Here is a 26,647-nt window from a genome sequence, read left to right as displayed (position 1 = left end):
TAATCCCCTATTTATTCTCCCGTTTCCTTCCCGCCATTCCTTTCCCCAGATTTCGCCGACGTTCGCCGCCGCTTGCACCGTCTACCGTCGCCATAGGCCGGCGTCTTTTATTATTCTTTTTCTTTTACCACCTTAGTCTCTTCGTCTTCTTCTTTTTTACTGGTTTAGTTTTTTTGTCTAATATTAAATTATTTTTTTCTTTTTTTAATTGTTTGAAAATCTAGATCTTGCAGTCGTAAAACCACTTGTTAAAATTGATTTTTGGAATCGGGTGTGATTTAATAACTGTTTTCTTCTCAAATTTGGGTTTTTTTAATGTTTTTAAATTGTATTTGTTGTTGATTTTTTTAAAAACCCTTACAGCTCGTGTTCCTCAATTAGTTCCGAGTTGCAAATAATTGAATCCGTTAAGTATGAAGAAGAAGATTTTATAATTGAATACTTATATTTTCTTGCTCGTAAATTAAAAAAAAAAAACCAGAAAAAAACTTAAAGCCAAGCTTCCAATCACAATCCCACTTCCATGGCTGCCGTTGATAAGTACAACGTCGAGTCTGCTGAAATTCTAGCCAACAGTGCCTTGGTCCGCCATTTTCTTTTTCATTTAATTTACATCTCTCCAACTCTTTTTTTTTTCTCCCTTCCTGTTGTTTATTATTTTTTATTTTATTTGTTATAGCATTTGCCAATTACACAGGCGGCACCAATTTATGAGCAACTCTTGACCATCTTTCCCACTGCTGTAAATTTCTTCTTTTTGTTACTTTTGATTTTACTTTAAAGTTCAATTTGAGTTGGTTTTTATTTAGTTTTGAATGTGAAAATTTAAGGCAAAATATTGGAGGCAATATGTGGAAGCACAGATGGGAGTAAATAACGACGATGCTACCAAACAGATCTTTAGTCGTTGTTTGTTGAATTGTCTTCATGTTCCTCTCTGGTAAATGCTTTCTCACACTGTTTCTTTCATGAAATATTAAAAAAACCAAAAATTTAAGGCCCCTTTTGGTCCTTTACTGTTCCTTTTATTTATTTTACTAATCACTTTTATTTTGTTAAACAAAAATTGAAGAAACAATTAATATGCAAACACAAATTCTAACGTAATTGCTCCTTAAATTTACGTTGTTAATTTTTTTGAATTCTGGAATATTAGTTTTATTCTTTTCCGAATGCATATTTTGTAGTCCAACCAAAATTAAGTAATATAGACCAGTTAAGATAGTTAAGATAGATAGTTTTGGTCTATGTTACCTGTAGTCTTTATTTCCTTAAAGTACCCATGTTTGACACATATGTTTGAAAAATATTTGGAGTTCTGGATATTGGTATTATAATCCTTTAAGTATATGAAAAAAATTATTAAAAGAAAAATATTATCTGTGTGAAACACTTGCTGTTGAGGCTTACCCCCAACTCTGGGTAACATAAGTTTAGGTAATAAATATTTTAGCCCTTTTAGATTATATGGCAATGCCATAAACCCTAAAGTTAGAAGGAACCCCTTTGAACGGAGCATTCTGAAAATTAACTTCTTGGAGGGTTGGTTACATGTTTCTACTATTCTGAATCTTTCAAACCATCAGGTTTGCTGCCATAGGAAATCATTGTGTTCTGTCTTCTTTAATTTTCTTTTTAAATGGAGCTTGGAAGACTATTACTTTGGGGAATAGAGGAGTTTTGAACCCTAAGCATGGAATGAAAAGCAACTGAACATAACAGTACTACTGTTAGGTTTGACAAAGCCCACTGAGATATTCTTCTGAACAAGCAGCTAACATACTTGTTGCATCTATGTGTATATTGCCAATTATGTGTGCGATTAATCCGCCTGTTTTGTTGTTAATTTGTTTTGATGAAATTATAAGCAAACAGGTACATTCTTAGGCTGTGAGCCTCTTTCTCTCTCTCTCTCACACACACACACACACACACACACACACATGCACGCACATTGTTTTAACATTCATTTTAGAGATCTTGAACCAGAATTAGCAAAACGAATGCATACCTCTTGTCATGTATTTTTCCTGAAGGAATTAGAATTTCATTATGTTAACGCTGAGTGTCAACGTTAATATGTCTTCTGTGGTGTATTGTGCTGTGGAGTTAACTGGATAGAAATAATGCTTACTTGATGTGAGAACTTATTTCATCATGTTCCTATCGGTTTTGTAGGCGCTGCTATATTCGATTCATCAGGAAGGTCAATGACAGGAAAGGTGTAGAGGGTCAGGAAGAGACTAGAAAGGCTTTTGATTTTATGCTTAGCTATGTTGGTTTGTTTTCTCTTGAACTTTAAAATCTTTTTGGCTTTTCTCTTTTGCAGTACATATTGCTTTTGTGTTGGATCAGGCATTTTAGATGTAAAAATGGAAAGGATTTATATATGTGTATGTATATGCATTTGTGTGTTTGTGCCTGTGCCTATGCTGGAATGATCAATACAGCAGTCTTTATACCCTATTCAGAAAACTAATTTTCCCTGTTTCTGATGTGTATGTTTTCAGGAGCTGACATAGCATCTGGACCCATATGGATGGAGTACATTGCTTTTTTAAAATCAATGCCGGTTGGTGAAGTTTTTTGCCTAGATTTTCCATTAGTGTAAAGTTCCATTAACCTTTTATGCGTGTATATGCTTTTTTTTCCTTAGAAAGAGATGGTTTGCAGGCTGTCAACACTCAGGAAGAGACACAGCGAATGACTGCGGTGCGAAAAGCTTACCAGAAAGCTATTGTTACTCCGACACATCACATTGAACAGCTATGGAGGGATTATGAGAATTTCGAAAATTCTGTTAGCCGCCAGCTGGTAAGGTTTTGCATCATGGTGATTACTTTTTTGGTTGGATAGTTTCTTGTTTTGCTCTGGTGCAGGCATTCCATGTAAATTTATAGAATGCTGTACTTATTATCTTATTGGGCAGGCCAAAGGACTTCTCTCTGAGTATCAACCAAAATATAACAGTGCAAGGGCTGTATACAGGGAACTGAAGAAATATGTCGATGAAATTGATTGGAATATGCTTGCAGTACCACCTACCGACTCCTGCAAGGTATTTTCTTGCTAATTTGAGCCTTTTATTTTTGGTTTTCATTTTTTTCCTTTGGCTCATTGAAGTTAAGTGTCTAGTGCATGCACTTAAATTTGGATTGGTTATCACGTAATCTATATCTTTACTTGCTGTATAGTTTCTAAATTTTAAACTCCTAGTATGATGGTGGACTCTGTTTAAATAGTACATGATTTATTGCAGGACAAATTAAGACCAGATTAACATCAAAATTTATCTAATGTCAGCTTAAGTACTCAGCAGACTTCTAAAATTGAACTAAAGCTCGGTAAAAATGGGATCTACCTTCTACCTACAAACATAAAATTAGTATTGTTCAATTAGTAGAAGTATGCAAGTTTCAGAAAATTCCTTGTCCATGGACATGTGCTAAATTAAAGGCTTCAGCATTTTATCTTCCTTTTCTACCTTGTTTTAAGATTCTTTGTTGCACTTAACGGCTTGAAACCTTGCATTAGTAACTGTCATTGTTCATGGGTTAGAAAGACAAGTGCCAAAATAGGCTTTGAGAAGTTTTAAACTATGATGCAAATATGATTAGGTTTATATGCATATAAATAGCATTCAGATGGGCTTCAGAAGAACAAATAGCAAAAGTCTTTTCAAGGTTGCAATGTCTCTGCTGATTGTTCTGTGGTGGATTATATGATAGGAAGTTGACGACAGCTGCATATGTTTAATATTTGAATACTCCTTTTTTCATCGAAGATGTTACTATCTTGATTTCTGTTTTCTTTTTCTAATTTTTCATTGTTATCTAGTACAGGATCAGATGCAATGGGTTGCATGGAAGAGGCTTTTAGCTTTTGAGAAGTAAGATGCACAGCATTTCTTCTCCACCCCCTTTTTTATGATTTAAATTTCAGCCATGGTAGAAGGTTCATCGACCTGGGCACTACCACTCTAGGAATTTACTATTTTTTAATTAAGAAAATATGATCTCTTGATTTATGGTACAAGAAATGGTTTCTTAATTTTAATTTCATTGTTTTTGGATATTGACATTTTTGGTTCTAATGAGTATAAATATCATATGAACTGGAATAAGTTGAGCAGTTACGTGGACTGCCATCAATATCTCTTGTCAGAAGGTGAAACATGTACAAGAGCAAAGAAAATATTTGCTGATTGCTTCTATATGTGTATCATTTTAGTATTTAGAAATTCTTATATTCTGGTGGTTTGCAACTGTGTTTCCTCTTCTCTGATGTGCCTGTAATAAAATAAATTTACACAGCAATTTTTGTATATATATTTTAAATGTATAAATAGCTGAAGATTTATGTTATGATCGGATAAAAGTGCATAGGTTCCTACATTCTTGAATACTATTATTTACATCCTTAACCTCTTGAATTCAACTTTGTTGCAGAGGAAATCCACAAAGGATAGACAGTGCCTCCAATAAGCGAATTATATTCTCGTATGAACAGGTAGCTTAATACTCAGTATTTCATTTAATGATTGATATATCTACTTTTGGCTATTATGTATGTAATATTATTTGCACCCACTTGTGTCTAAACTTGATATCTTTTTCTAGGTAGCATCTTCAGCATTAATGCATTTAAGCTTATGTGGAAATCTAGGGAGTCAATCCTACACTTATTTCCTAGCTTTTGTTTGCAGTTGCTTCTTGTGCAATTTTCTGAATACTTTTTGCATTCAATAAAGTTTCTACAAAGCAAAATCTGAAGCTACCGATAAAGAGCAAATTTATGTTTGATCAAAGAAGAAAAAGAAAATAATGAAAATGGGCTCAAATACTTTACCTATTTAAGCATAACTGTTTCTTGGAGAATAAAAAGGTACTTCACCCTAACAGGTGCAAGATGCTCTTCTTAAGTGCATTGTGCCTTGGTGTAGCAGCATGCCTTGACTACATTAGATGATATGTTAAGAGTGGGCGAACTAACATGCAAGTTGTTATTTGTGTGTATATATGTGTAATAAGCATAAGAATACAATTCTGTCAATAAATTAAAGGTGATACATTTTATCCTATTAAACATGCAAAATTTTCCTTTTTTGCTCAACATGCAGCTTTCCTTGTGAGAATTAGAGAGTGTGATACGTCCCTCTTTTAATTCTTAGAGGTATAGTTAATTAATAACTATGAAAATAAAAGAAAAGTGAATTTCATTTACCTTTTTTGCACCTATAGTCTTGCAAAAAAAGTTCACTTTGGTGGGTCAGGTGTGTGCCTGATCAAATGCGCCTCAGGTCCTCACTAAAGAAGGTCTAAAATGCTTTTGTTGTTTATTGTCAAAGTGCAGCATTTAGGCACGCCTTGGTGCGTGCCTTGACAAATATTGAGTGTAATGAATAAGGGTACCAGTTTCTTGTATGAATAGGTGAAAAAAGGATTGAGATATTCTCAAATGTTACTAACCTTTAAACTATATGGTGACAAAGAGTTCTACAAGTTTCACTTCTTAATTTTGACAGTACTTTCTTTCAAAGAAAAAACTGTTAGTACTTGTATCCCCTAGGGGACCATTGAATTTTGTTTGTTTGTAGCGACCCTTTTATTTATTATTTTCTTGCATTTATTTCTTTTCCTCATTCTCTGTCTCTATTAATGTTGTTTGCTGCATTCTCATGTACCCAGTGTCTGATGTATTTATACCACTATCCTGATATATGGTATGACTATGCTACATGGCAAGCTAAAAGTGGCTCCATGGATGCTGCAGTCAAGGTATTTCAGCGAGCCTTGAAGGCTCTTCCTGGTAATTGGTTCTTTTCTCTTTGGCAAGAAAGTTGTTCAGAATATTTCTAGTAACATATTCTCACATGTATCTAGCCTCTGCCACGGTGTAGCCCTGTTGCACCTTTCTTCTATCACTTTCTATAACTTTCCATCTGGTTTCTGGTTTATCAGAGTCAGAAATGCTGAAGTATGCATATGCAGAACTAGAGGAATCCCGTGGAGCGCTTCAAGTGTGTAAATTGTTCAATCTTTCCACTTAAAGTTGTTTAACTATTGGCTCTTTGCCTTTTTGATTTGCTTCCCCTTTGCTGCAGTCTGCTAAGAAACTATATGAAAGCCTTTTGGGGGATGCTGCTGAGACCACAGCGCTGGCACATATACAAGTAAGGAAGTTATAGGTTGTTAAATATAATAGTTTTATCAATACATTGCAAGGAGTTAAGACGGCTTAAATTGCCTCCTTGTTATCAAGTGCCCACATGGTTTTCTTATATGATTAAAATTAAGGTTATTCTCTCTAAACTAAGGTTATCTCTCCAAATTTTGTCTGTCCTTAAATGACCTATAAGAAGTTAAAAGTATGTCATAACACTATTTTCCTATTTATTTTAGTGACTGTTTCATAGTTTCTTGCTGCAGTTTATTCGCTTTCTAAGAAGGAATGAAGGTGTTGAAGCAGCTCGCAAGTATTTCTTAGATGCTCGCAAATCACCTAGTTGCACGTACCATGTTTATGTTGCTTATGCATTGATGGCCTTTTGTCTTGACAAGGACCCAAAGGTGCTATTTGTTTCATTTTCTCAAAAAAAAATAAGAAACAAAGAAAAGATTATGATAGCTCGTATGTGGGGAAGTGAAAGGAATAAAGGAAACAGTGCTACTTAAGATGATTATTCTAAGATTGTGGAGGTTTAATGTTATTACACGACAGAAACAATTGATTACTTTACAACAAAAAAATTGCCATGCGAATAATTTATTTAAAAAAAAAAAAAACTCAGCCATAACTTTTGCTGTTACCATCCTTTATGCAGGTTGCTCACAATGTTTTTGAAGCAGGGTTGAAACAATTTATGCACGAGCCTGTATATATTCTAGAGTATGTTTGTTTTTTCGTTATTTTTATTAGCATATTAGTTGTTACCTCGTTGGATAGTTTTGTAGGAATTTGTTCTCTTTGATGTTTTTCTTGAAAATGAACACTGGTAGTAAAAGCATTATATATATTAGCTCTCCAGCTTGAAAGTAAGAGTTCAAATGTCATGCCAGTAAATTTTGAGATAAGTCAAAGTGTTAACTCCTTTCCCTTTATTATATTTACCCTTGTTGCCTCAACGGCTAATTAAACAATAATTTTACTTTCAATCTAGATCATTTAAAATTCTTGATTTTCTAGTTACTGCTTAGAGGGAAATTGACGTATTCAGTCATTTGTTTTATGAAAACTTAGACTATTTAGATTAATCCCATCCAAACCATCTAAGTCAGAAGAGTAATTACATGAACCATTGTTTTAGAGTTCTCAATTCAAGTTTTCTTAGTCCTACAACGTTAGTGAAATCAGGTTTTTAGTTTTGAAAGAGAAATTGTTGGTAAGAACAAGAGATTAGATTAAGAACAGCTCGTGCGAGTTCCCTGCATGTGGCTTGAGTGCTGAAGGCCCTGTTGATCTGTTATGTAGTTTGAAGTTATTATTTTAAATATTAAATAAATGTAAACTTGTGCGCCTCAAGTGTTCTTTGGATGTGATCAACTTGTTCTTAAGTGTGCTGAATGTCTTAATATTTTTGCATATAATCTGCTAAATGATTCATTGCTTTCATTGCAATTAAAGTTGTACAATGTGGATAAAGACACTGTTATATTCTGATATGTGCAGATATGCAGATTTTTTGTCTTGTTTGAATGATGACAGAAACATCCGGGCATTATTTGAGCGAGCCTTAAGCTCACTACCACAAGAAGAATCTATTGAGGTACTATATTGAAATTAATAAACTGTTTCCTTTTTCTTTAGTTAGTTAGTTAGTTTTTCTTTTTCTTTTTTTGAATAATCTAGAGCATACAGGGGCACTGTTTTTTTCTCCTGGAGAAGTTTTATTAAGTTTGTACATTGTATGACAAGGATTAGAGAAGCATGAAATTTTGTGAGTAGTTTACTTGAATTAAGTTTGTATATAGTTAATCAGTGTCGATATCTACAGCTACCACTAAGGATGTGAATGCAAGAACAGATCCCTTTTCTGATTTATTATAAAATTTTCTATAAGTCATTGCTAATAGCCCTTGTCCAAAATATTATCAACCCTCAAATGAAAATGGAAATAGATATCCAACCGTAAGGGGAAGTGTCCACATCCTTGGTTTTACTGTTTTGCACTTTGAAGAGAATCTTACTGTCTTCTGAGCAGTTAGAACCAGCAGAAGGTGGCAGCATCTTAATTAATCTTCTCATTCACATCCTTGACACTACACCTTTACAAGCGTATGATAGAAGAGCTGAGAAATAGTTACTATTTGAAAATGCTATGTTTTCTTATTCTCAAAAAGTGTATCTTTTGAAATGACTAGTTTATATTTTGTTTGTAAAACAGTGAGTTTTGATTATATTTGTTAACATTATAGCATCTAATGTTTGAAATTTCCCTCCTTTGCAGATCTGGAAACGATTCACCCAGTTCGAGAAAACTTATGGCGATCTAGCTAGCATGTTGAAGGTAGAGAATTTCTGTTGGATCATACTCGGTACTTTAATACATTTCCAGTGTGTTTTCGAAGCTGTTGAAGGTTTCTTAGATCCTTGTTTCTTTATGCATGAAGGAGTTCTTGATATTATTTTGAAGCTGGTCTAGATCTGCTTTGCTGAACAATATCTTCAATTATATTTTAGTCAACCCCCAATCATCATCTTTGGGAGTTGTTTTTCTTTGAGCTGATTCGCCCCCTCCCCCCGGGCCGCCAAAGAAGAGCCATAACTATTGTTTTATCCGTGTAGGTTGAACAAAGGCGGAAAGAAGCTCTTTCTGGAACAATTGAAGAGGGTGCTTCTGCACTGGAGACTTCTCTACTAGATCTTATATCACGCTACAGTTTCAAGGATCTCTGGCCCTGTTCCTCCAAGGATCTTGATCACTTGTCCAGACAAGAGGTTACTCCTATCAGGATATAGCATTGCCATTTTAGATGGATTACATTCTAGGTTGCATCCTTCATTCATTTGTTTGATCTATGTGTAAATATTCATGTGCACTTGTGAAGAAGATGCATTATTGAAGTTCTCAGTGATACTTTTACTTCATTCCCTTTTAGTTTTTGCATGTTTAATTTGTCTGGCTATAAATTATTTGACGAAAATATGCTTCTTGTTGTGATAGTAGTCTTAAGGTATCATGATTCTAGGGATTGACTAGCACCACATTAGGATTTATAATCTTTGACTTTCCTTTGTATATCTGATTATTAGCATAAATAGGTTGTGTAATGTGTAATCTTTGACTTTCCTTCTTAGTATATCTGATTATTAGTATAAATAGGTTGTGTAATGGAGTGTATACACACAAGGAATATTTTCAGAACATAATTCTCTTTTCCTCTTCATTTTTTCTTTTCTTCTCACTGTCTTTTTCACGGCTATTACAGCCAAAACAGTAACCAGCAGCAGCCCCTCTTTCTTCTCTTTCTTTCGATTTCACACTTCTCATAAATGGAACATTTCAATCAGAAAATGGAAAAGAGAAATCAGTTGCATGAGAAGGAAAATTACTAAGGTTGTTGGTTTGCATATTTAACTGGGTTAATCTTAGAAATCTTGAGGGAGAAAACTTGTGACATAATGCAGACTATTAGTTAGAACAGGAACTATGTTTGGTGATACCCTCTGAGAGTAGTAATTTTTGGTAATAGAGAGGATGGTTAAGCAGTACAACTTTCGATTATGACTGCAGGAGGGTCTGACTAGGACATTCATTAAACATTGGCTTAGGACTAATAACTATTTGTGTGCAAGAAGGTAGAAATATTTGTTAGTAAGACTTCTTAAAAATTGGATGTAGGGTTAATAGTATTAAGAAAACTGTATTAGTTGTATGTTTGGTGCCGCCCTGGTCTGTGAATGGTGATTTGCTCTTTAGGTGGGGATTTTGATGATTACCTGATTTTGGTTTATGCCTGTTTTTGCAAGCAGCATTTTGGCATCTATGTTGAAGCTACTAGCCAAAAGAATGGAGGCTTTATGCTTGGTAGCAGTTTTGAGTAGTATTGAAAATTTTAGAAGGGGACAAAGATAAACACATACACACACATCGTGTAGGTGCAAACCTAAGAAGAAGAATGAAGTTCCTCTAGCAAGTATCTTAGCCAAATAAGTCCACAGAAGAATGAGCCATAGCTGTGTAGCCTTATTTGGTACTTGGTCTTGCAACAAGGGCCTTCTTCTTAATCCTCCATGATAAAGATAGTTGTAGAGATATCTATCAATATCTTGAGGGTGGCAGTGAGTGTTATACAATTGATGACTATTTAGGTTGATCTGATGTATTTGAGAAGTATGTCGTAAATAAAAGTAATATGCTATGTTTACAACTGATGGGAAATTTTGAAGTTCAGTGATGTAATGAGGTCGGAAATTTCCATGTCAAGATAACCATGTAGCATTTCCAACTTTTTCTATAACGTATCAGCAACTAGGGCTGTTATTCTTTTATTTTAGTCATAACCTTGGTGTTTGTTATGGTCATTGTAATGTCATTGCAAAGGCCGATGCATAATTTGGCTCCTTTTAGAGTTTCTGATTGTACCGGATGCACATCTGCCTTTGGAACCTCGAGTCAAAATGAAATGTAATGATCTTTTCTTGCCCTAGATTATTGAAACCTGTCCGGATAACATGATTAACACCTACTTTTTAGATGCTTTAAGCTTGAACATGCTTTATTGTTCTTTCATAAAACCGCAAATTTGTTGCTCATGTCTCAGCAATAGATATGAAAAAATTTGGGACTTGTTTATGTGTAATTTCTTTTTCCTTTGAAAACTGTAACTATAACTCTTAAAATTGCTTCTGTACCTCTATGTTTGAATCATTGAAATTGCATTTGCTAATTTTTGAACTCATTGATATTCTCTTCAGTGGCTCTCTAAAAACATTGGTAAGAAGGTGGATAAGTCAGCTCTCTCTAATGGATCTGCAATGACAGGTACACCGTTTCTTGTTCCAGGTTACTATTAATACTCATTGGGCTAATTTTTGTTTTCATTTGTGCAGATAAGAGTACATCAGCACCATCAGGTGTTCCGACTGCTTCTCTTAAAGTCCTTCGTCCAGATACATCTCAGATGGTGATTTATGATCCAAGGCAGCATCATGGTACAAGCTTTTGCTTGAGTAAAAATATATGCCTGTGATTTTTTCAATGGTATTCTATTTTTTTTTAGCAACTTCATTGGGCCACGAATGGATGGAGTATCTCATTTTGTCATCTTGTTTAATTATGGTGTTGACTTGTTCATATACATTGGTCATTAGCAGTATTGAACTTGAAACTAAAGATATCCTTTGCGTAGACTTATGCAGTCATTTATGCATGAAATAGGCATATGATTCTGTAGAAAAATTAGACCTCATTGCCTCAATAATCGTGTGGTTGTTTCCAATAGTTTTTTAGTTTCCTTTGCTACTTTAGGTTGTTGTCTTTGTTTTAATTAAAGTCTTATCTATTTGCTTTGGTCATTAGCGAGATTGCAATAGAAGCTTTCAAGAAGTCCTTTTTAGAGAATTATGTGGTCATCTGTGTATGAATATTCAAGCACTGCTTTGATGTGATTAACAAATTTACTCTTCTGATTCTTTCTAGTGAACATCTGATGTAATTTGACTTGGAAATGAAATTAACCAAAACTATTGTTATTCATGTAAGTGATACGGGAAATGAGAGCAATTAAAATGCTCCGTAGGTTTTGTTTGTCTGATCGAGCTCTTCATTCTTAGGTGAGGTCATATGGCTGATTCTGGGATTTATCTTATTAGATGGTCTTTGATGCACACTGGTGAATACGAAGGATTATGAGATGTGCATGCGCCCGAGTAATTTATAAATCAAGCCTAAATCATTGATCTATAAATAGCAAAGCAGTTTTACTTAAAACTGTCATATATGTCCAGGAATATGCCTATTCATCTTTGTACAACTACCGTCGTGAATCTTGGAAATGGCAAACCAAATATGAGTATTAAGAGAAAAGAAATATAAAATGTATTAGAATGGTAAACGATAAAGAGAAAAACTCAAGTTAGCCAAAGGGCCAGGCATTGAAAAGGGAAAGGAACCATAGAGATTCTCCAATTTTCAAAGTCAAGGGTGTTGGCTTAGAACGGGTCAAACATAAACATGTATCTCCTATGCTACTATTATGCGTTTAGAAGTGGTGACCCCTAACTAGCTTATAACTTTGTTGAAAACAGTATTGTATTAACTTCAAGAGAAATGATGCTGGGTGATCGTGTGGTGCAGTGTAGTTATATTTCCGTTTTCAATATATTAACTTCAATAGAAACGGTGCTGGTTGATCATGTGATGCGGTGCAGTTATACTCCTTGGTGTAACTTTTAAGGAATTATAGCTGTTAGGATTTTACGTTGTTTCTTTTTCCATTCCCTTTTTTGTGTAATTTCCTCATCGAGATAGAAGAGGGAAGGTTTTGAGAGAGGCTGGGGTCGGATATTTAAAATCTATATCTGATATGTACACCGAATTATTTTATTTTGCTGTTCTTTTGGGCTTGATAATGGCTTTAAAGGTCACCAGCTTTTAGCAGTTCTGCTCATTTACCTTCCGGCAATTGACATGACTTAGAGTGGCAAATGTTATGCTTTTACCTCTTATAACATTGAATTGTATGCTTGTTGAATCATATTGAAATGCTAGATACTTAACTGACTAAACTTGTTTGAATGTAGGAACTACAGTTCCATCAAACACCACTACTGCAATTCTTGCTGCTCCCAATTTGTCGAATCCCATGGCTACAGTTGTTGGTGCTGCTTCAAACCCATTGTCCAATCCCATAGTCTCAATGGTAGACGGTGTATCCTCCAAGGCATTTGATGAAGTACTGAAAGCAACACCACCTGCTTTGTCAGCATTTTTGGCTGGCTTGCCTTCTATCGAGGGTAATCTTTCAAACTCCTACTGCAGTTGTGCATGCTGCAATATCTATTGCTGATTGATATTAACCTATAATCTGTATTTGAATTTGAATTATGATCCAAAATGCAACATATCGATGATGAAATACAGCGATGCATCTGCTTGAATTTCTCTGTCTAGTTGGCCTTTTAAGTCCCTTCTGATCTGGTATCCTTGGAAAATTATTTGTTTTGCACTCTTGGCATAGAATAACTGGTTTATAACTTTGGAGTAAAGATTCATTGTTAATTTTACCCATTTTTATATATTTCTTTAATTTTTTAATTCATCACAAGGTTCATGCCATAGGGGCAAAGCTAGAATCAAAAAATAAAAAAGAACCTCATTGAGGAAGAAAATTCAGAGAATAAGGTAAGAAAACCAAAAAATATAGCAACTGAGAGAATATACAGAGCTATGTTTCTCCGACTCTTCATTTTGCTTGAAGTATCCATTTTTTATACCCCTGTCAGAGTCTTCATTTTTCTTAAAGTATCTGTTTTCAACATCCATGCCAGATGATGAAAGAACCTCTTTGAGAAAGTTATACAATGGATTTTGTTGGAAAATATTTTAAGTGAAAATTTTCATCATAGTTTCTGTCAAGAATACATTAAATGGTATATGTACATCTCCACACACAAAACCATGTTACTTGGGTTTGGGGAAAGTGTCAAATAAGGATATGGGTATGGGATGTGATCCTTGTTTGATACCCGCGTGGATGCATGTTTGGCCATCAGTATGGGATATGATCCTTAAAGGATTCTTCAAATATACAGAAAAACTTAGATAAAACTGAATATTTCCTTATCTGCATGTTTGGCCATCGGTATGGGATATGCTCCTTAAAGGATTCTTCAAATATACAGAAAAACTTAGAGAAAACTGAATATTTCCTTATCTGACACAAATTCTTATCTTGATATTCAAACCTGAGCTGAGTAACATAGGGTGGTAGTAAGATCATTAAGTACATGATAAGTTCTAATTGCTTATCTCAAATTGCGTCTGTCACCTGGTTATTCATTTCTTTTGGTAATGATTTCAGGTCCGGCACCAAATGTAGACATCGTATTGTCTATTTGTTTGCAGAATGACTATCCAACTGTCCAGACAAAAAAAGCAACGAGCCTTCCATCTCAAAGGACTGCAGGTCCTGCTCCTAGCACAAGTGATCTTTCTGGGTCAAGCAAGTCCCATCCCATTCCCAGTAATTCATCTTTCAGGCCACGGGACAGACAGCTCGGCAAAAGAAAGGATCAAGACAGTAAGTTACTTGCCATTACTTTCTTGGTCTGAATATTGTTTTTGTTGAGGATCAACTGCATTATTTCTTATTTCTTATTGGAATGGGTGACTGGCCATGGTAATTGAAATGAATTTAACTAGTATGTGTTTTCCCATGTTGCTCCAACCCTTCAAGTTTTGAGGTATCCAGTGTATATCTGACATATTTATAGGGATATTCTTTTCCATTGGCTCTCCAAATCTTGAAAAATTTGGATATACTCGGGTTAGACACAACGGAGTCTGAGTAACATAGGTTCTGTGGCACATGTACGTGCAAAGTTTTGTTAAGTCTAATAGTTGGGTGCCTTTGTTAGTACATTTTTTGGGAATGGTTACGTGTCACAGGACCATTACCCTCTTCCCCGAAAAACATGTCTTGTAGGATTGCAATGCACCTGCTTATATCCCCAAGGACTAAACGCGTGACATGTGGCTATGGGCACATCCTCATATTAGCATCAGTGTTGAAGACCCGTTGTTAATTAGTGTGTTCTGTACAAGACCCCATTGCATCTTGAGTTTTCGGTGAATCATTTTGTGGATGTAGCTCTAAAATTTATTCCATCGCATGTATTCGTGTCAGGCACATCCGTATGTTTAGATAAGATGGGTGTTTTTAACTTGCCACCCACTTTGAGGGGTAGGATTTGGCTAATCTGTGTGTGTATATTTTACAAGGGCAAGAAGAGGAGGAAAGTACAACAGTACAAAGCCAGCCACTACAAAGAGATGCATTCAGAATAAGACAAATGCAGAAAGCAAGAGGGGGTTCAGCTTCACAAACAGGATCAGTTTCTTATGGAAGTGCTCTTTCTGGGGATCTCTCTGGCAGTACTTGTTAAACATCTTTTTGTACTTGTATCATATACACTTCGACAATTCTATGTATAAATGATTTCTTTTATATATTCATATTCATATTTGTGAGAGTAATTTGAGTGCAGCTCTTCCTTGTTTGTGTTTTTTTCTCCAGGCTTGGACATGGTTTCTTATAATTTGGATTGGATGAGCTTAAATTATTCTTTTTTATTTATTTTTAATAATAAAATATAAAAGATTTAAAGGTCATATTTTGCTATTAGTCCTTGTATTAGTATAAGCTGTATAGACGATGGATGTGGTGAGAATCATGTCGCCATGGATCCAAAGGACATATTCGACGGAAGGATGAGAGGTCGGGTTATCAGACAGGTATCTCAGCCATATGTCCATCACTGTCTTCAAGGATTCAGTTGAGCAGTGTTTGATAATCGTAGGATCCACTATGGTTCTTGGAGCTGTATCATCCATCTTATTGCTCACTTGTGCCTGCACACAAATTGGAACAATAACCAACCCATCACCTTTAATTATATATATAGTTTGATTCAAGAGCTTTGATATTCAAGTAAAGAGTATGGTCATGTTTAAATTACTAATATATATAATTTAATATACAGGTCATCATATAAACTTAAAATTTGTCAAAGTATAGGATCATATTATATTTTAAGTTCATCAATATTTCTATTAAAATATTTTTAGTATTTTGAGTTATTTTAACATACCGTCTTACTTGAATTCATTCAATATTTTATACTTTTAATATTTAAAATATTTATTAAAATTAGTTATATTTTAAGTTTATCTTGAAATTTTTTATACAAATTTATAATGCATTTTAATAAAAAATATTATATAAAAATGCACGGCAGTGCATGGGATATTAATAAATATGTAAATTCATATTTAATAGAAGAATATTAGATAAAATAGAAATTTAAAAAAAAAGAGATTATCACTTGTGGCTTATAAAGCTTATGTATCTTGTTATATTATTTATATATATCACATAATATGATTACTAAATTTCAATTACAAATTAAAGTATGTATTTACAAAATAAATACCAACTCAAAACAGAATATTAAAAGTTCTTTTTAAAAAAATTAAAATTTAAAAGATATAATATCAAAATTAGCCTTTTAACCTTTATATTTTTGTCAACTCAATCTTTATTCTTTTTAAATTAAATTTAACATTCAACCTTTTAAAAGAGTTAAATCGACCAACAACATTTAGAATAAGAATCAAATTTATTTTTTAATGGAAATATGGACTAAAATATTAAATTTTAAACATTGCACCTCACATGACAATCTACATGTAGTTCATGTTATATATTTTTATTTTTATGAAATTTTATAACTTTTTATTTGTTAAACCTTAATGTCCATAATGACAATATAGAAATATTACAAAGCAATAAGAAAGAAAAATAAAATATATAGATTTTACGTGTAAACCCTCTCGGAAAAAACACGGGCAAAAAAGAAAGAAAATTGAATGATATAAGATGAGTTTTAATAATATTTATTTAAAGGTTAAAAAATCTTATTCTAATTAAAGTCAAATAGAAGAAGAGTAATTATATGGATTCTACTTATACAATCAATGTCAAATAGAAAAAAAAAATAGTTTTATGCTTAATGGGATCCATGGGGGGCTACGACCTTCGCCTGACAAATCTCCTTATTTTATCAATGTATTTTATTATTTTAACAGAATTTGTATTACACAACTCTAACATTATTTTTAAATTTTTTTCATAAATTTTAAAATTATAGCTTTTTTTAATAAAAATTAATGATTAAATTTAGTTAAAAAAATAAGAGTTAAATTAATAGAAAGTATAAATATGAAGGACTAAATTTATGATTATGCCAACTACAAATTTCTCCTTAAACCCTAGATTAAGTCCCCAACACCAAAACCCTCCATCCCTCCGACCTTGTTCTGTCATGTCCATTCTCCGAAAACTTAACACCAAATCCCCTAACCCACAATTTATCTCCAGTTTATTCTTCACGCGCTTCTCCTCCTCCGCTCAGTATGTTGACCCCGGCCCATTCGAAGACCCATTTCCCGACGAGCCCACATCGTCCTACTACGACCACCAGGTTTTCAAAGCCGGCCGAAATGGAGATATGGCGACAGTAGGCTATCTTCTCAACAAGCGAATAAAAGACGGGTGCTTCAATACCACGAAAACCTTCAGCTTCATCACCAATACGGATTCCTCTCTCTCTATCCTCGACCCTTTGATCCAAACGTTGTCTCGTTTAGACAAAGGCATCACGCGCAAGCAGGCTTTCGATTTGCTTATAGCACGTCTCTGCAAGATCGAGAGAATCGAAGATTCCCTGCGCGTGGTTCAGACGATGATGGAAAAGGGAGAGTTGAACGCCGCCACCTTTCATCCGATCGTGAACGCGTTGGCGAAGAAGAAGAAGATGGAGGAGGCGTGGCGGGTGGTGGATATAATGAGAGTCGCCGGAGTTAAACCGGACGTGACGGCGTATAATTATTTACTGACTGCGTACTGTTCCGAGAGTAAGTTGAGGGAGGCGAGCGCGATGGTGAAGAAGATAGAGGAGGAAGGGTTGGGTGCTGATTTGCGGACGTACGACGCGCTGGTATTGGGAGCTTGTAGGGTGGGGAAGGTGGAAGGGGGTTTGATGTTGTTGAGGAATATGATGGATGCTGGAATATCGGTGATGTATTCGACGCATACGCACCTGATAAATGGGATGTTGAGTATTAGGTATTATGACGGGGCGGTGAGGTTTGTGAAGGCATGTGGAGGGAGGGATGCAATGTTGGATCAAGAGAGTTTTGGGGTTTTGGCTAATAAATTGGTGAGGTTGGGAAGGGAAGTGGAAGCTATGGTTGTTTTGAGTGAAATGAAGAAAAGGGGATTGTCGTTTGGTAAAAAATTGAATGATTTTTATGAAATGCATCTTAAAAACATCAGCTAAGGTTGGTTTTCATTTTGGTTGATAATTTTTTATTTAGTATTTTTACAGCACATTAAATGTGAATAATAAGATTAGAAAGTATCTTTTCGGGAAGTATATAATTTGGTTTGAAGGTAGAAATATGGATGTAGGATTACTAGTAGTAAGAAAACCTTATTAGTTGTATGTTTGGTGCCGCCCTGGTCTGTGAATGGTGATTTTGGTTTATGCCACTTTTTGCAAGCAGCATTTTGGCATCTATGTTAAAGCTACTAGCCAAAAGAATGGAGGGTTTATGCTTGGTAGCAGTTTTGAAGTACTGAAAATTTTAGAAGGGGACAAAGATACACACATACACACACATCGCGTAGGTGCAAACCTAAGAAGATGAATGAAGTTCCTCTAGCAAGTATCTTAGCCAAATAAGTCCAAAGAAGAATGAGCTATAACTGTGTAGCCTTATTTGGTACTTGGTCTTGCAACAAGGGCCTTCTTCTTAATCCTCCATGATACAGATAGTTGTAGAGATCTCTATCAAAATCTTGAGGGTGGCAGGTGAGTCTTATACAATTGATGACTGTTTAGATTGATCTGATGTATTTGAGAAGTGTGTCATAAAATGCTTACGACTGATGGGAAATTTTGAAGTTCATTGATGTAATGAGGTTGGAAATTTCCATATCAAGAACGTATCAGCAACTAGGGATGTTATTCTTTTATTTTAGTCATAACCTTGGTGTTTGTTATGGTCATTGTGATGTCATTGCAAAGGCCGATGCATAATTTGGCTCCTTTTAGAGCTTCTGATTGTACCGGATGCACATCTGCCTTTGGAACCTCCAGTCAAAATGAAATATTATGATCTTTTCTTGCCCCTGATTATTGAAACCTGTACGGATAACATGATTAACATCTACTTTTTAGATGCTTTAAGCTTGAACATGCTTTATTGTTCTTTCTTAAAACCGCAAACTTGTTGCTCATGTCTCAGCAATAGATTTGAAAAAATTTGGGACTTGTTTATGTGTAATTTCTTTTTCCTTTGAAAACTGTACCTATAACTCGTAAAATTGCTTCTGTGCCTCTATGTTTGAATCATTGAAATTGCATTTTCTAATTTTTGAACTCCATTGGTATTCTCTTCAGTGGCTCGCTAAAAACATTGGTAAGAAAGTGGATACGTCAGCTCTCTAATGGATCTGCAATGACAGGTAAACCGCTTCTTTTTATTCTTGTTCCAGGTTACTATTAATACTCATTGGGCTAATTTTTGTTTTCATTTGTGCAGATAAGAGTACATCAGCACCATGAGGTGTTTCAGCTGCTTCTCTTAAAGTCCTTCGCCCAGATACGTCTCAGATGCTGATTTATGATCCAAGGCAGCATCATGATACAAGCTTTTACTTGAGTAAAAATATATGCCTGTGATTTTTTCAATGGTATTCTATTTTTCTTAGCAACTTCATTAGGCCACGAATGGATGGAGTATCTCATTTGGTGTTGACTTGTTCATATACATTGGTCCTTAGCAGTATTGAACTTGAAACTAAAGATATCCTTTGCGTAGACTTATGCAGTCATTTATGCATGAAATAGTCATATATGCAGTCATTAGCAGTATTGAACTTGTTCATATGCAGTTTACAAATCAGTGATGGCCGCAAACTATAAATTCCAAAAGCCATCAAAAGGTTTATCCACGAGAAATTTGTTCTTGTAAGTTATTCGGATTCGAGTCAGATAGACGATGGATGTGGTGAGAATCATTTCGCCATGGATCCTGAAGTTGAGCCGCAAATTGCAAAGTCCAAAGGACGTCTTCAATGGAAGGTCGAGCGGTCGGGTCATCGGACAGGCATCTCAGGCATATGTCCATCACTGTCTTCAAGGATTCAGTTGAGCATTCTTTGATAATTGTAGGATCCACTATGCTTCTTCGAGCCGTATCATCCATCTTATTGCTCACTTGTATCTGCACGTAGTATTTAGTTTTGCCTTAAAACCTAAACCCAAGTTCATGTTTTTTATTTTGTTATCTGTAATTTTGTGTATTTGTATTTTTGTTATATTATATTTTAATGATTTATTTTGTTATTTTTAAATCGGATAATCATATGGTGTCTATTATTACTAAATCCGTAAAAATTAAAGAAATAACTCACAATATCTTTGACAACCATAACATCATTTTGGGACATGATTGGCCTTCCCACCAGAATTTCCATCAATATTACACCAATGTCATAAATATCATCCTTCTCTTCCTCTTTTTCCCTGCATTTTTAGTACCAAAATCAATATTTTTATTATGGTATAATCATATTTTATATAAATTTTAAGACATTTGTATATCGGTATTGTAATTATCATATATAAAGTTATTTAGAAATTAAGAAATGTACCTTCCTCCAATGTTTGATTTGAGTCCATTGGAAGAAACTGCAGCACCACCCTGAAATTGCTACCAAAAAAAAAAGTTAATATGCATTTAACTCAAACAACTTATTTTTGTTTATAATAAATCTATCAATTATAATAGGGATAAAGTAATACTTAGTCCCTCAACTTGGTAATTTTTCTCAATTTAGCCCTTCAAATTTTTTTGTTTGTACACTTTCATCTTGGAATTTGGTAGCTTTTCTCAATTTTGGTCTATATAATGATGTGACACAAGTGTCACGTTATTATAGGGACCAAAAGAAGAGAAAACCGTCAAATTTAAGAACTAATGTGAACCAAAAGTTTAAGGACCAAAATATAAGAAAAAGAACACTAAGTTCATGGCTAAATGTTAGATTAAGTTGTTGATTGTAAATTACTAGTTTTCATACCATTAATCCAGCATTTTGATGAGCTAAAAGAGGGAGATTATAAGTGCAAATCTTGACATGGAAATTGGGATCCAACAAAACATCAGTAATCTTCAAATGATTTGAGAAAACTCCTGGCATGATCCCAGTATGCAGGAATTGTATCCCTTTTGCTACCCCTATTCCTGCTGTTATTCTTTGTGCCCAATTCAGCCTTACCCCTCCTCCTGCTCGGACACGTATTTGTATTTAACTATATTAGCTTATATTCACATTCAAACATGTATTCGTTTCCAACACGTGCATATGATAGAAATGGATAGGATTTACCACAAATGGAGCTTCTCAAGGTGCCATTTGGAAGGGATTCGAACACGAAATATACGATGCCGACGGTTGAATCATCAGGGCAACATTCGAAACAGTGACCAATGCAACTAACCAAGTGGTTGTGTCTGAGTCTTGAGATCATCTCTATGTGTTGTGTAAACATGGTGGGGCTGTGTTTTTTTCTCATCTTTATGCTTCTAATCACAATTGCTGTTCCATCCCCAAGTTTTCCTCTGTAAATCTGTCATTTTTATTTAATACAAATAATGTAAGTTCTTCAATCATCAAACTTAGTTTTTGCTGAATCATATGAACATAACAATACTAAAGTATAATTAACCAACTACATGTCCATAAATCACACTTATACTTGAGTGTGAATCACATGCTATACCCAAAGAACAATTTTAGATAGAAATATCAACTCCTTTTTCCTTTTTGAAATTTTTTATTTTATAACAATTAAACCGAGAATGAGTGATTTGATTAGTTTGATGATAGAGAAAAAACTTTATAAAAATTGTTATGATATTCACGATTACTAACCCACCGACCTGCCGGGTCCGACAATTACACCCAAGGGCCGGACTAAGGTGACCAGCACAACTCCCTCGATACACCTTCTATGAGTAACATAGTTGTAAACACCGATAGATTATAATCTTATGTTATTCCGGCTCTTTAATTTTCTTAAAGCATTCATGCCTAATAATTCGTCGAACATGAATATAAATATATGATTCTTTAAGAACCTTCTAAATACGTGGATAGACAAAATCTATATATCTTAATGTTATGAACCCAACAATAACATTTTATTTTGAGGTATTAATATTCAACATTCATGTTTAATTCATAATTGAACCAAACCTCTTTTAAGGGCCAAGTCTTAGAATAAAGTTTATTCAAATCCGATGATTCATTATTTTTTAATTAAAATATATAAAAAAATTAAAAATGAAAAATATTCGTATTATATACATACTTGAATAAGTGAAGGTTCACCAACGATGGATGGATGAGAGAAATTATTAGTAGCCTCCTTTAGTTCTTCCAAAGCAAAGGCACGATACATAGGGAGGTTTGCTCCCATCTTCATTGTTTCTGATATATACCCTGCAATTTATACAAAAAAAAAAAAAAATCACCAAATGTGACATTTAGAGGTGTTCATGAGTCAGGTTTAAGTATAATATGAATATATTTTATGTTTGTCCAAGTTCGGTTCAGGTTCGGCTCAACCCGATATATGACCTATCATTTTGTCTAAATCCATCCATATTTATAAAATGGCTAACTCAAGCTCATTTTAGATCAACACATGTTATTTTTTAAAATATATATTTATATTTAATTTTATTTTTTTATTTATTATAGTTTAATATATAATCATCTTAATTTTTTTAATGTTTACATTATAGTAGTATTATATATTACAATAGATTTAATCTTTTATATGTTATAAATTACATAATATATAAAAATAACATAATATAAAACATGACAAACTTGAAAAATGAGTCGGGTCAGGCTCAGGCTCAGGCTTGAATGTATTTGATTGGGCCTAATTTTTTTCCTAAACCCATTTTTTGAGCTTAATATTTTTGCCTAAACGCTCTCAAATTTTAAGCGGGTCACTAGGCCTGATCGATTAGCTCAACCATGAACAAGTCTAATCACACCCTACCGTTATTCGAACTCTTTATTTTTCTTAAAATATTTATATTTGAATACTTTTTTAAAACACCATATACTTGATCTTCATACCAAATCAATGTAACATATATAGTTAATTCTCTGTAAAACAGTCTCATTTATTTGACAAAATTAAATATTATATAGAGGTAGGTGTTATACACTTATAATAGCATCTGAGATACTTATAACAACATTTAAGATTTACATTATATTTAAATTTTAAAAAAATTAAATTAAAAACTATAATATATATTTGTTTTCATTTTATAAAATACGAAAAATTTAACCATTTTGGTTAAAATTTATTATTTTATTTCACTTAGGGATACAATTAAGTTTATTAAAATTTAAGAGAAAAAATATTATAGAGAACAAATTTTGTAAATAAGGTACTTCATATTTTATAGCTATTGATGTTATAAAGTAAAAATAAAACATAAAATATTTATTTTACAATTATAATAAATATTGTTAGAAAATGTAATTATTATACATTTGGTCACATTTAATTAAAGTTAAATTGAATTAGTGAAGAACTAAATGTGATAGAATGTATCATAATAATATATTTATCTTTTAAAAATTGATGATCTGATTATTTGATCGATTTTAAAAATTAAAATTTTAGAATTATTTCAATATAAATTACTCTTTTAATTTATTATTATTTTATTTTTATTATCTTTTGTGTTTGTATTGATGTAACTTAACTTTGAATTAAAAACTTTATAATTAGTATTAATAACAAGGTTAATATAATTTTCTTTTATTTATAATACTAAATGAGTAATGATTGAAATGACAAAGTTTAAATGTTAAATAATTATAAAAGTTAAGTCCAAATCCTATAATTTACGTATATTTTCTAATTTTTATATAAAATAATAAAATACATTCAAAATAATACAATTCACTTTGTAAAGTAAAGTTATTTTAGTCATTATTTAATTGAGTTTATACCCGACTTGTAATATCAACTCTGTAAATTCTTAATATATATGAGTAGGGATCTACTTACACAAAGTAAAAATTAAAGTAATTTTACATACAGACTCCCTAAAATGGAAAATTATCTATTTATGTCATTTAGAAATTTTAAAATTTAAATTAATAAATATAAAATTACACTTTGATCCCTAAAAATAATAAAAAATAATTTAATCTTTTAAAATTATAAAGATATTTAGACTATTAAAATAAAAATTTAATTTCAATTGTCCCTACAAAATTTTCCAGGCTTTACCCCGTTTACACACTTCAATAATTATTTATATGATTAATATTTGAACGATCCAAACATTAAATTTGTCGATATGATTATATTTGTCATGTATATAAATTTTCAAATCAATCCGATATTTCTATCATATCAATCTAAAATTTATTATTAATTTTTATATAAAATAATTAAAAATTTTAAATTTACATCAAATTTTACATTTACAATTAAACCTTTAGAATATTAATCATATAAAAATTATATAAAATTATTTTTAATTTCAGATTGATATTTTTTTAGGATGAGAGGTCAAATAATGAGAAGAGAGAGAGAGAATCTTACTTGCATCAGATAATAACTTTACTGTATTAACTGTTGAAAGCTTCTCGGTTATCAACCTTGTTGAAGGTCCTTTCATGGCCGCCCTTCTATTTCTTCTCTGGAAAACCCATAAACTCAAACCAACTATCACCGCTAATCCAACAATCCCTCCCACTAAACTCGATACAAGCACAGCCATGGCTTTACGTTCTTTATGCCGCAGCTTTTGAGGCGAAACTTCGACGGCCAATGCTTCGTTATGGCAGAAACTCAAAGGCTTTTGATTTCCTTCTTCACCGGACAAACAGTTCCCATCATAAGAAACAGCCCCTTCCTCGACGTTTTCTCGCAGACACGCCGGCAACTCGCCGGTTAAAAGATTCGAAGATAAATTAACCAACACAAGGTGTGCATTGCAAGACATGTTTTGAAACAGCTTGCCGGTGAGTTTATTACCGGAGATATCGATGTAATTAATGGAAGGCAATGAGAATAAAGATGGAGGGAAAGGTCCAATGAGTTCATTAATGGAGATATCAAGCTTTTCAAGCTGAAAATAAGAGTTTAATTCATTTGGAACACTGGATTTAAAACTGTTGTTACGGATATCAACAGTGACGACCTTGTGATGTAGAACAGGGAAACTTGGGCCGAAATAATTGTTTTTTAGATCGAGAATTTGAAGATTTGTCAAGTTTTGAAGACTGGGTATTTCCCCAAACAAATGATTATCCGCCATAGCCAAAACTCGAAGGTTTTCAGAGCTTGAAATGGAGCTTGGAAGTGACCCAAAAAGTGAATTATTTTTCAAACTCAAAACAGCTAAATCATTAAAAGAAGAAACCCAATGAGGGATTTGACCAGTGAACTTGTTATGATCAAGAACAAGTGTCTGCAAATTGTTCAAATATGAAAGTTCCAAAGGGATAAAACCATTGATGTAATTGGAGCTTAAATTGAGTATTTCCATGGAAGAAAGCTTACCGATAGTAGCAGGTAAAGGACCCCATAAACCTAATGAAACCAAAGAAAGGACTTTGAGATTTGATAAACTTGAAATGCTTGAAAACAGAGCATCAATGGAGAAATTGCGGGGCAACGATGGTGGGAAAACGCCATTGTTGCCTGTGATGTGAAGCTGGGTTACATTGTCTTCGTAACAAACGATAGTTAAAAATGGCGATGGTTCGACGTTGCAGAAATCCCAAGTGTTGTCAAAGACGGTAAGAACCGATGGGTAATTGAGGAACTGCTGGATTTGCTTGAGAGCATTGTATTGAAATGGTTGAAACTGGTCTGAAAGATGAACACAATGAAAAAGAGTGGATAAAAATAGGAGAGAAGTGTGCATTAAAACTAGATTTGCCATTAAAACTACCGGAAGTTGTTTCAGTTGGAACAAAGATTGCATGTATATATATATAAATTCTGAGTCAATTTGGCATCTTTATAATATCAATTGAGGGTCGCATAAATGTTAAAATTTTAAAAATTTCAATTGATTTTTACCAAGTTTAATCGGTTTATATCAATCCTTGATCTAGTTTATTCAAAGCTATTTTTCAGACTAGTACCTTGATCGATTCTCGATCCAATTAATCTGATTGGCTGATATGATCTGACTCAAACAACATTGAGTGACATCTATTTAAAGATTTCATTATAGTGGGCGTCTTTTAAATCAATGATCGAAATAAATAAGGTGGAGAAGAAACATCAATCCTTTGTTGATCATGCCACGTGTAAGATTTACCTTTTAAACAGTTCAACTAGTTTCAACATAAAATAAATAAACCAATTTTTAAATAAAAGTGACTAATTCGGTACTTGATTTAACAATTTTCAAGTCACCAACTCAAGTTCCTAGTTTTTTAGATGGTTTGATCAAACGATTACAGTGTCCTTATTTCTGTCTTTTAATCATAATCGTTGATTTAAAAAAAGATTCCACGAGATCTCACTATAATAATATTCACCTTAGACATTACGAAAACTATTTTTTTATTTTTAATACAAGTTTTAGAAGTAATTTTTATTTCAAATTATGGCAGAAGTTGCAACTTAAGACATAGTTTGAATAAACCAAAACTCATCTTATTTGTGTTGGCAATCTTTTTGAGCCAAAATGTGTTATGCATTAAATTGGTTATCTCTAAATATTATCTATGGTCACCTATGGTGTTCATTTGTGCATAATCAAATTTCAAAGGATTGGATCAGAGTGTTT

At 33.3% G+C, this 26,647-nt stretch overlaps 3 protein-coding genes across 8 annotated transcripts; 2 read left to right on the top strand and 1 right to left on the bottom strand.

Moving 5' to 3' along the window:
- The first annotated feature begins 10 nt into the window (after positions 1-10).
- Positions 11-15,199, top strand: LOC105784723 (cleavage stimulation factor subunit 77). Of its 4 annotated transcripts, XM_012610653.2 has the most exons (22): positions 11-583; positions 680-742; positions 831-940; positions 2,179-2,279; positions 2,511-2,572; positions 2,674-2,814; positions 2,930-3,058; positions 3,843-3,889; positions 4,449-4,509; positions 5,688-5,808; positions 5,961-6,019; positions 6,104-6,172; positions 6,429-6,569; positions 6,824-6,888; positions 7,669-7,765; positions 8,447-8,506; positions 8,785-8,937; positions 10,918-10,984; positions 11,053-11,154; positions 12,745-12,957; positions 14,025-14,243; positions 14,945-15,199. In XM_012610653.2, the coding sequence occupies exons 1-22, from the start codon at positions 524-526 to the stop codon at positions 15,106-15,108; spliced, it is 2,304 nt and encodes a 767-aa protein (XP_012466107.1). In that variant the 5' UTR covers positions 11-523; the 3' UTR covers positions 15,109-15,199. The 4 variants fall into 4 exon arrangements, with proteins under 4 accessions (XP_012466107.1, XP_052488487.1, XP_052488488.1 ...); XM_052632527.1 differs by lacking the exons at positions 11-583; positions 680-742 and having other exon boundaries at positions 892-940; positions 2,657-2,814; XM_052632528.1 differs by lacking the exons at positions 11-583; positions 680-742 and having other exon boundaries at positions 917-940; positions 2,179-2,275; positions 2,657-2,814.
- Positions 15,200-16,984: 1,785 nt separating this feature from the next.
- LOC105784725 (pentatricopeptide repeat-containing protein At3g56030, mitochondrial) lies at positions 16,985-20,144 on the top strand. 2 transcript variants are annotated; one of them, XM_052632530.1, is made up of 4 exons: positions 16,985-18,064; positions 18,290-18,597; positions 19,189-19,253; positions 19,331-20,144. In XM_052632530.1, the coding sequence occupies exon 1, from the start codon at positions 17,047-17,049 to the stop codon at positions 18,061-18,063; it is 1,017 nt and encodes a 338-aa protein (XP_052488490.1). In that variant the 5' UTR covers positions 16,985-17,046; the 3' UTR covers position 18,064; positions 18,290-18,597; positions 19,189-19,253; positions 19,331-20,144. The 2 variants fall into 2 exon arrangements, with proteins under 2 accessions (XP_052488490.1, XP_052488489.1); XM_052632529.1 differs by lacking the exon at positions 18,290-18,597 and having other exon boundaries at positions 16,987-18,064.
- LOC105784722 (probable inactive leucine-rich repeat receptor-like protein kinase At3g03770) lies at positions 19,601-25,826 on the bottom strand. 2 transcript variants are annotated; one of them, XM_012610651.2, is made up of 7 exons: positions 24,442-25,826; positions 22,168-22,298; positions 21,183-21,423; positions 20,874-21,079; positions 20,445-20,503; positions 20,205-20,316; positions 19,601-20,014 (listed from the first exon to the last, which is right to left on the bottom strand). In XM_012610651.2, the coding sequence occupies exons 1-7, from the start codon at positions 25,787-25,789 to the stop codon at positions 19,736-19,738; spliced, it is 2,376 nt and encodes a 791-aa protein (XP_012466105.1). In that variant the 5' UTR covers positions 25,790-25,826; the 3' UTR covers positions 19,601-19,735. The 2 variants fall into 2 exon arrangements, with proteins under 2 accessions (XP_012466105.1, XP_012466106.1); XM_012610652.2 differs by having other exon boundaries at positions 20,445-20,494.
- Positions 25,827-26,647: the final 821 nt, after the last annotated feature.

Source organism: Gossypium raimondii, chromosome 6 (assembly GCF_025698545.1).
Source record: "Gossypium raimondii isolate GPD5lz chromosome 6, ASM2569854v1, whole genome shotgun sequence".
In the NCBI taxonomy this organism is placed as follows: Eukaryota; Viridiplantae; Streptophyta; class Magnoliopsida; order Malvales; family Malvaceae; genus Gossypium; species Gossypium raimondii.
This window is presented reverse-complemented; position numbering and strand designations above follow the sequence as displayed.

What these genes read in the sequence shown, in the direction of transcription:
- LOC105784725 (XM_052632530.1), top strand. Translation starts at nt 17,047, where the DNA reads ATGTCCATTCTCCGAAAACTTAACACCAAATCCCCTAACCCACAATTT.
- LOC105784723 (XM_012610653.2), top strand. Translation starts at nt 524, where the DNA reads ATGGCTGCCGTTGATAAGTACAACGTCGAGTCTGCTGAAATTCTAGCC. An exon ending in ATTCTGTTAGCCGCCAGCTG is followed by an intron (nt 2,815 to 2,929) that starts GTAAGGTTTTGC and finishes CTTATTGGGCAG; the next exon opens with GCCAAAGGACTTCTCTCTGA. An exon ending in GTCTTGACAAGGACCCAAAG is followed by an intron (nt 6,570 to 6,823) that starts GTGCTATTTGTT and finishes TCCTTTATGCAG; the next exon opens with GTTGCTCACAATGTTTTTGA.
- LOC105784722 (XM_012610651.2), bottom strand. Translation starts at nt 25,789, where the DNA reads ATGGCAAATCTAGTTTTAATGCACACTTCTCTCCTATTTTTATCCACT. An exon ending in AAAGTTATTATCTGATGCAA is followed by an intron (nt 22,299 to 24,441) that starts GTAAGATTCTCT and finishes TATAAATTGCAG; the next exon opens with GGTATATATCAGAAACAATG. An exon ending in GTGAACCTTCACTTATTCAA is followed by an intron (nt 21,424 to 22,167) that starts GTATGTATATAA and finishes TAAAAATGACAG; the next exon opens with ATTTACAGAGGAAAACTTGG.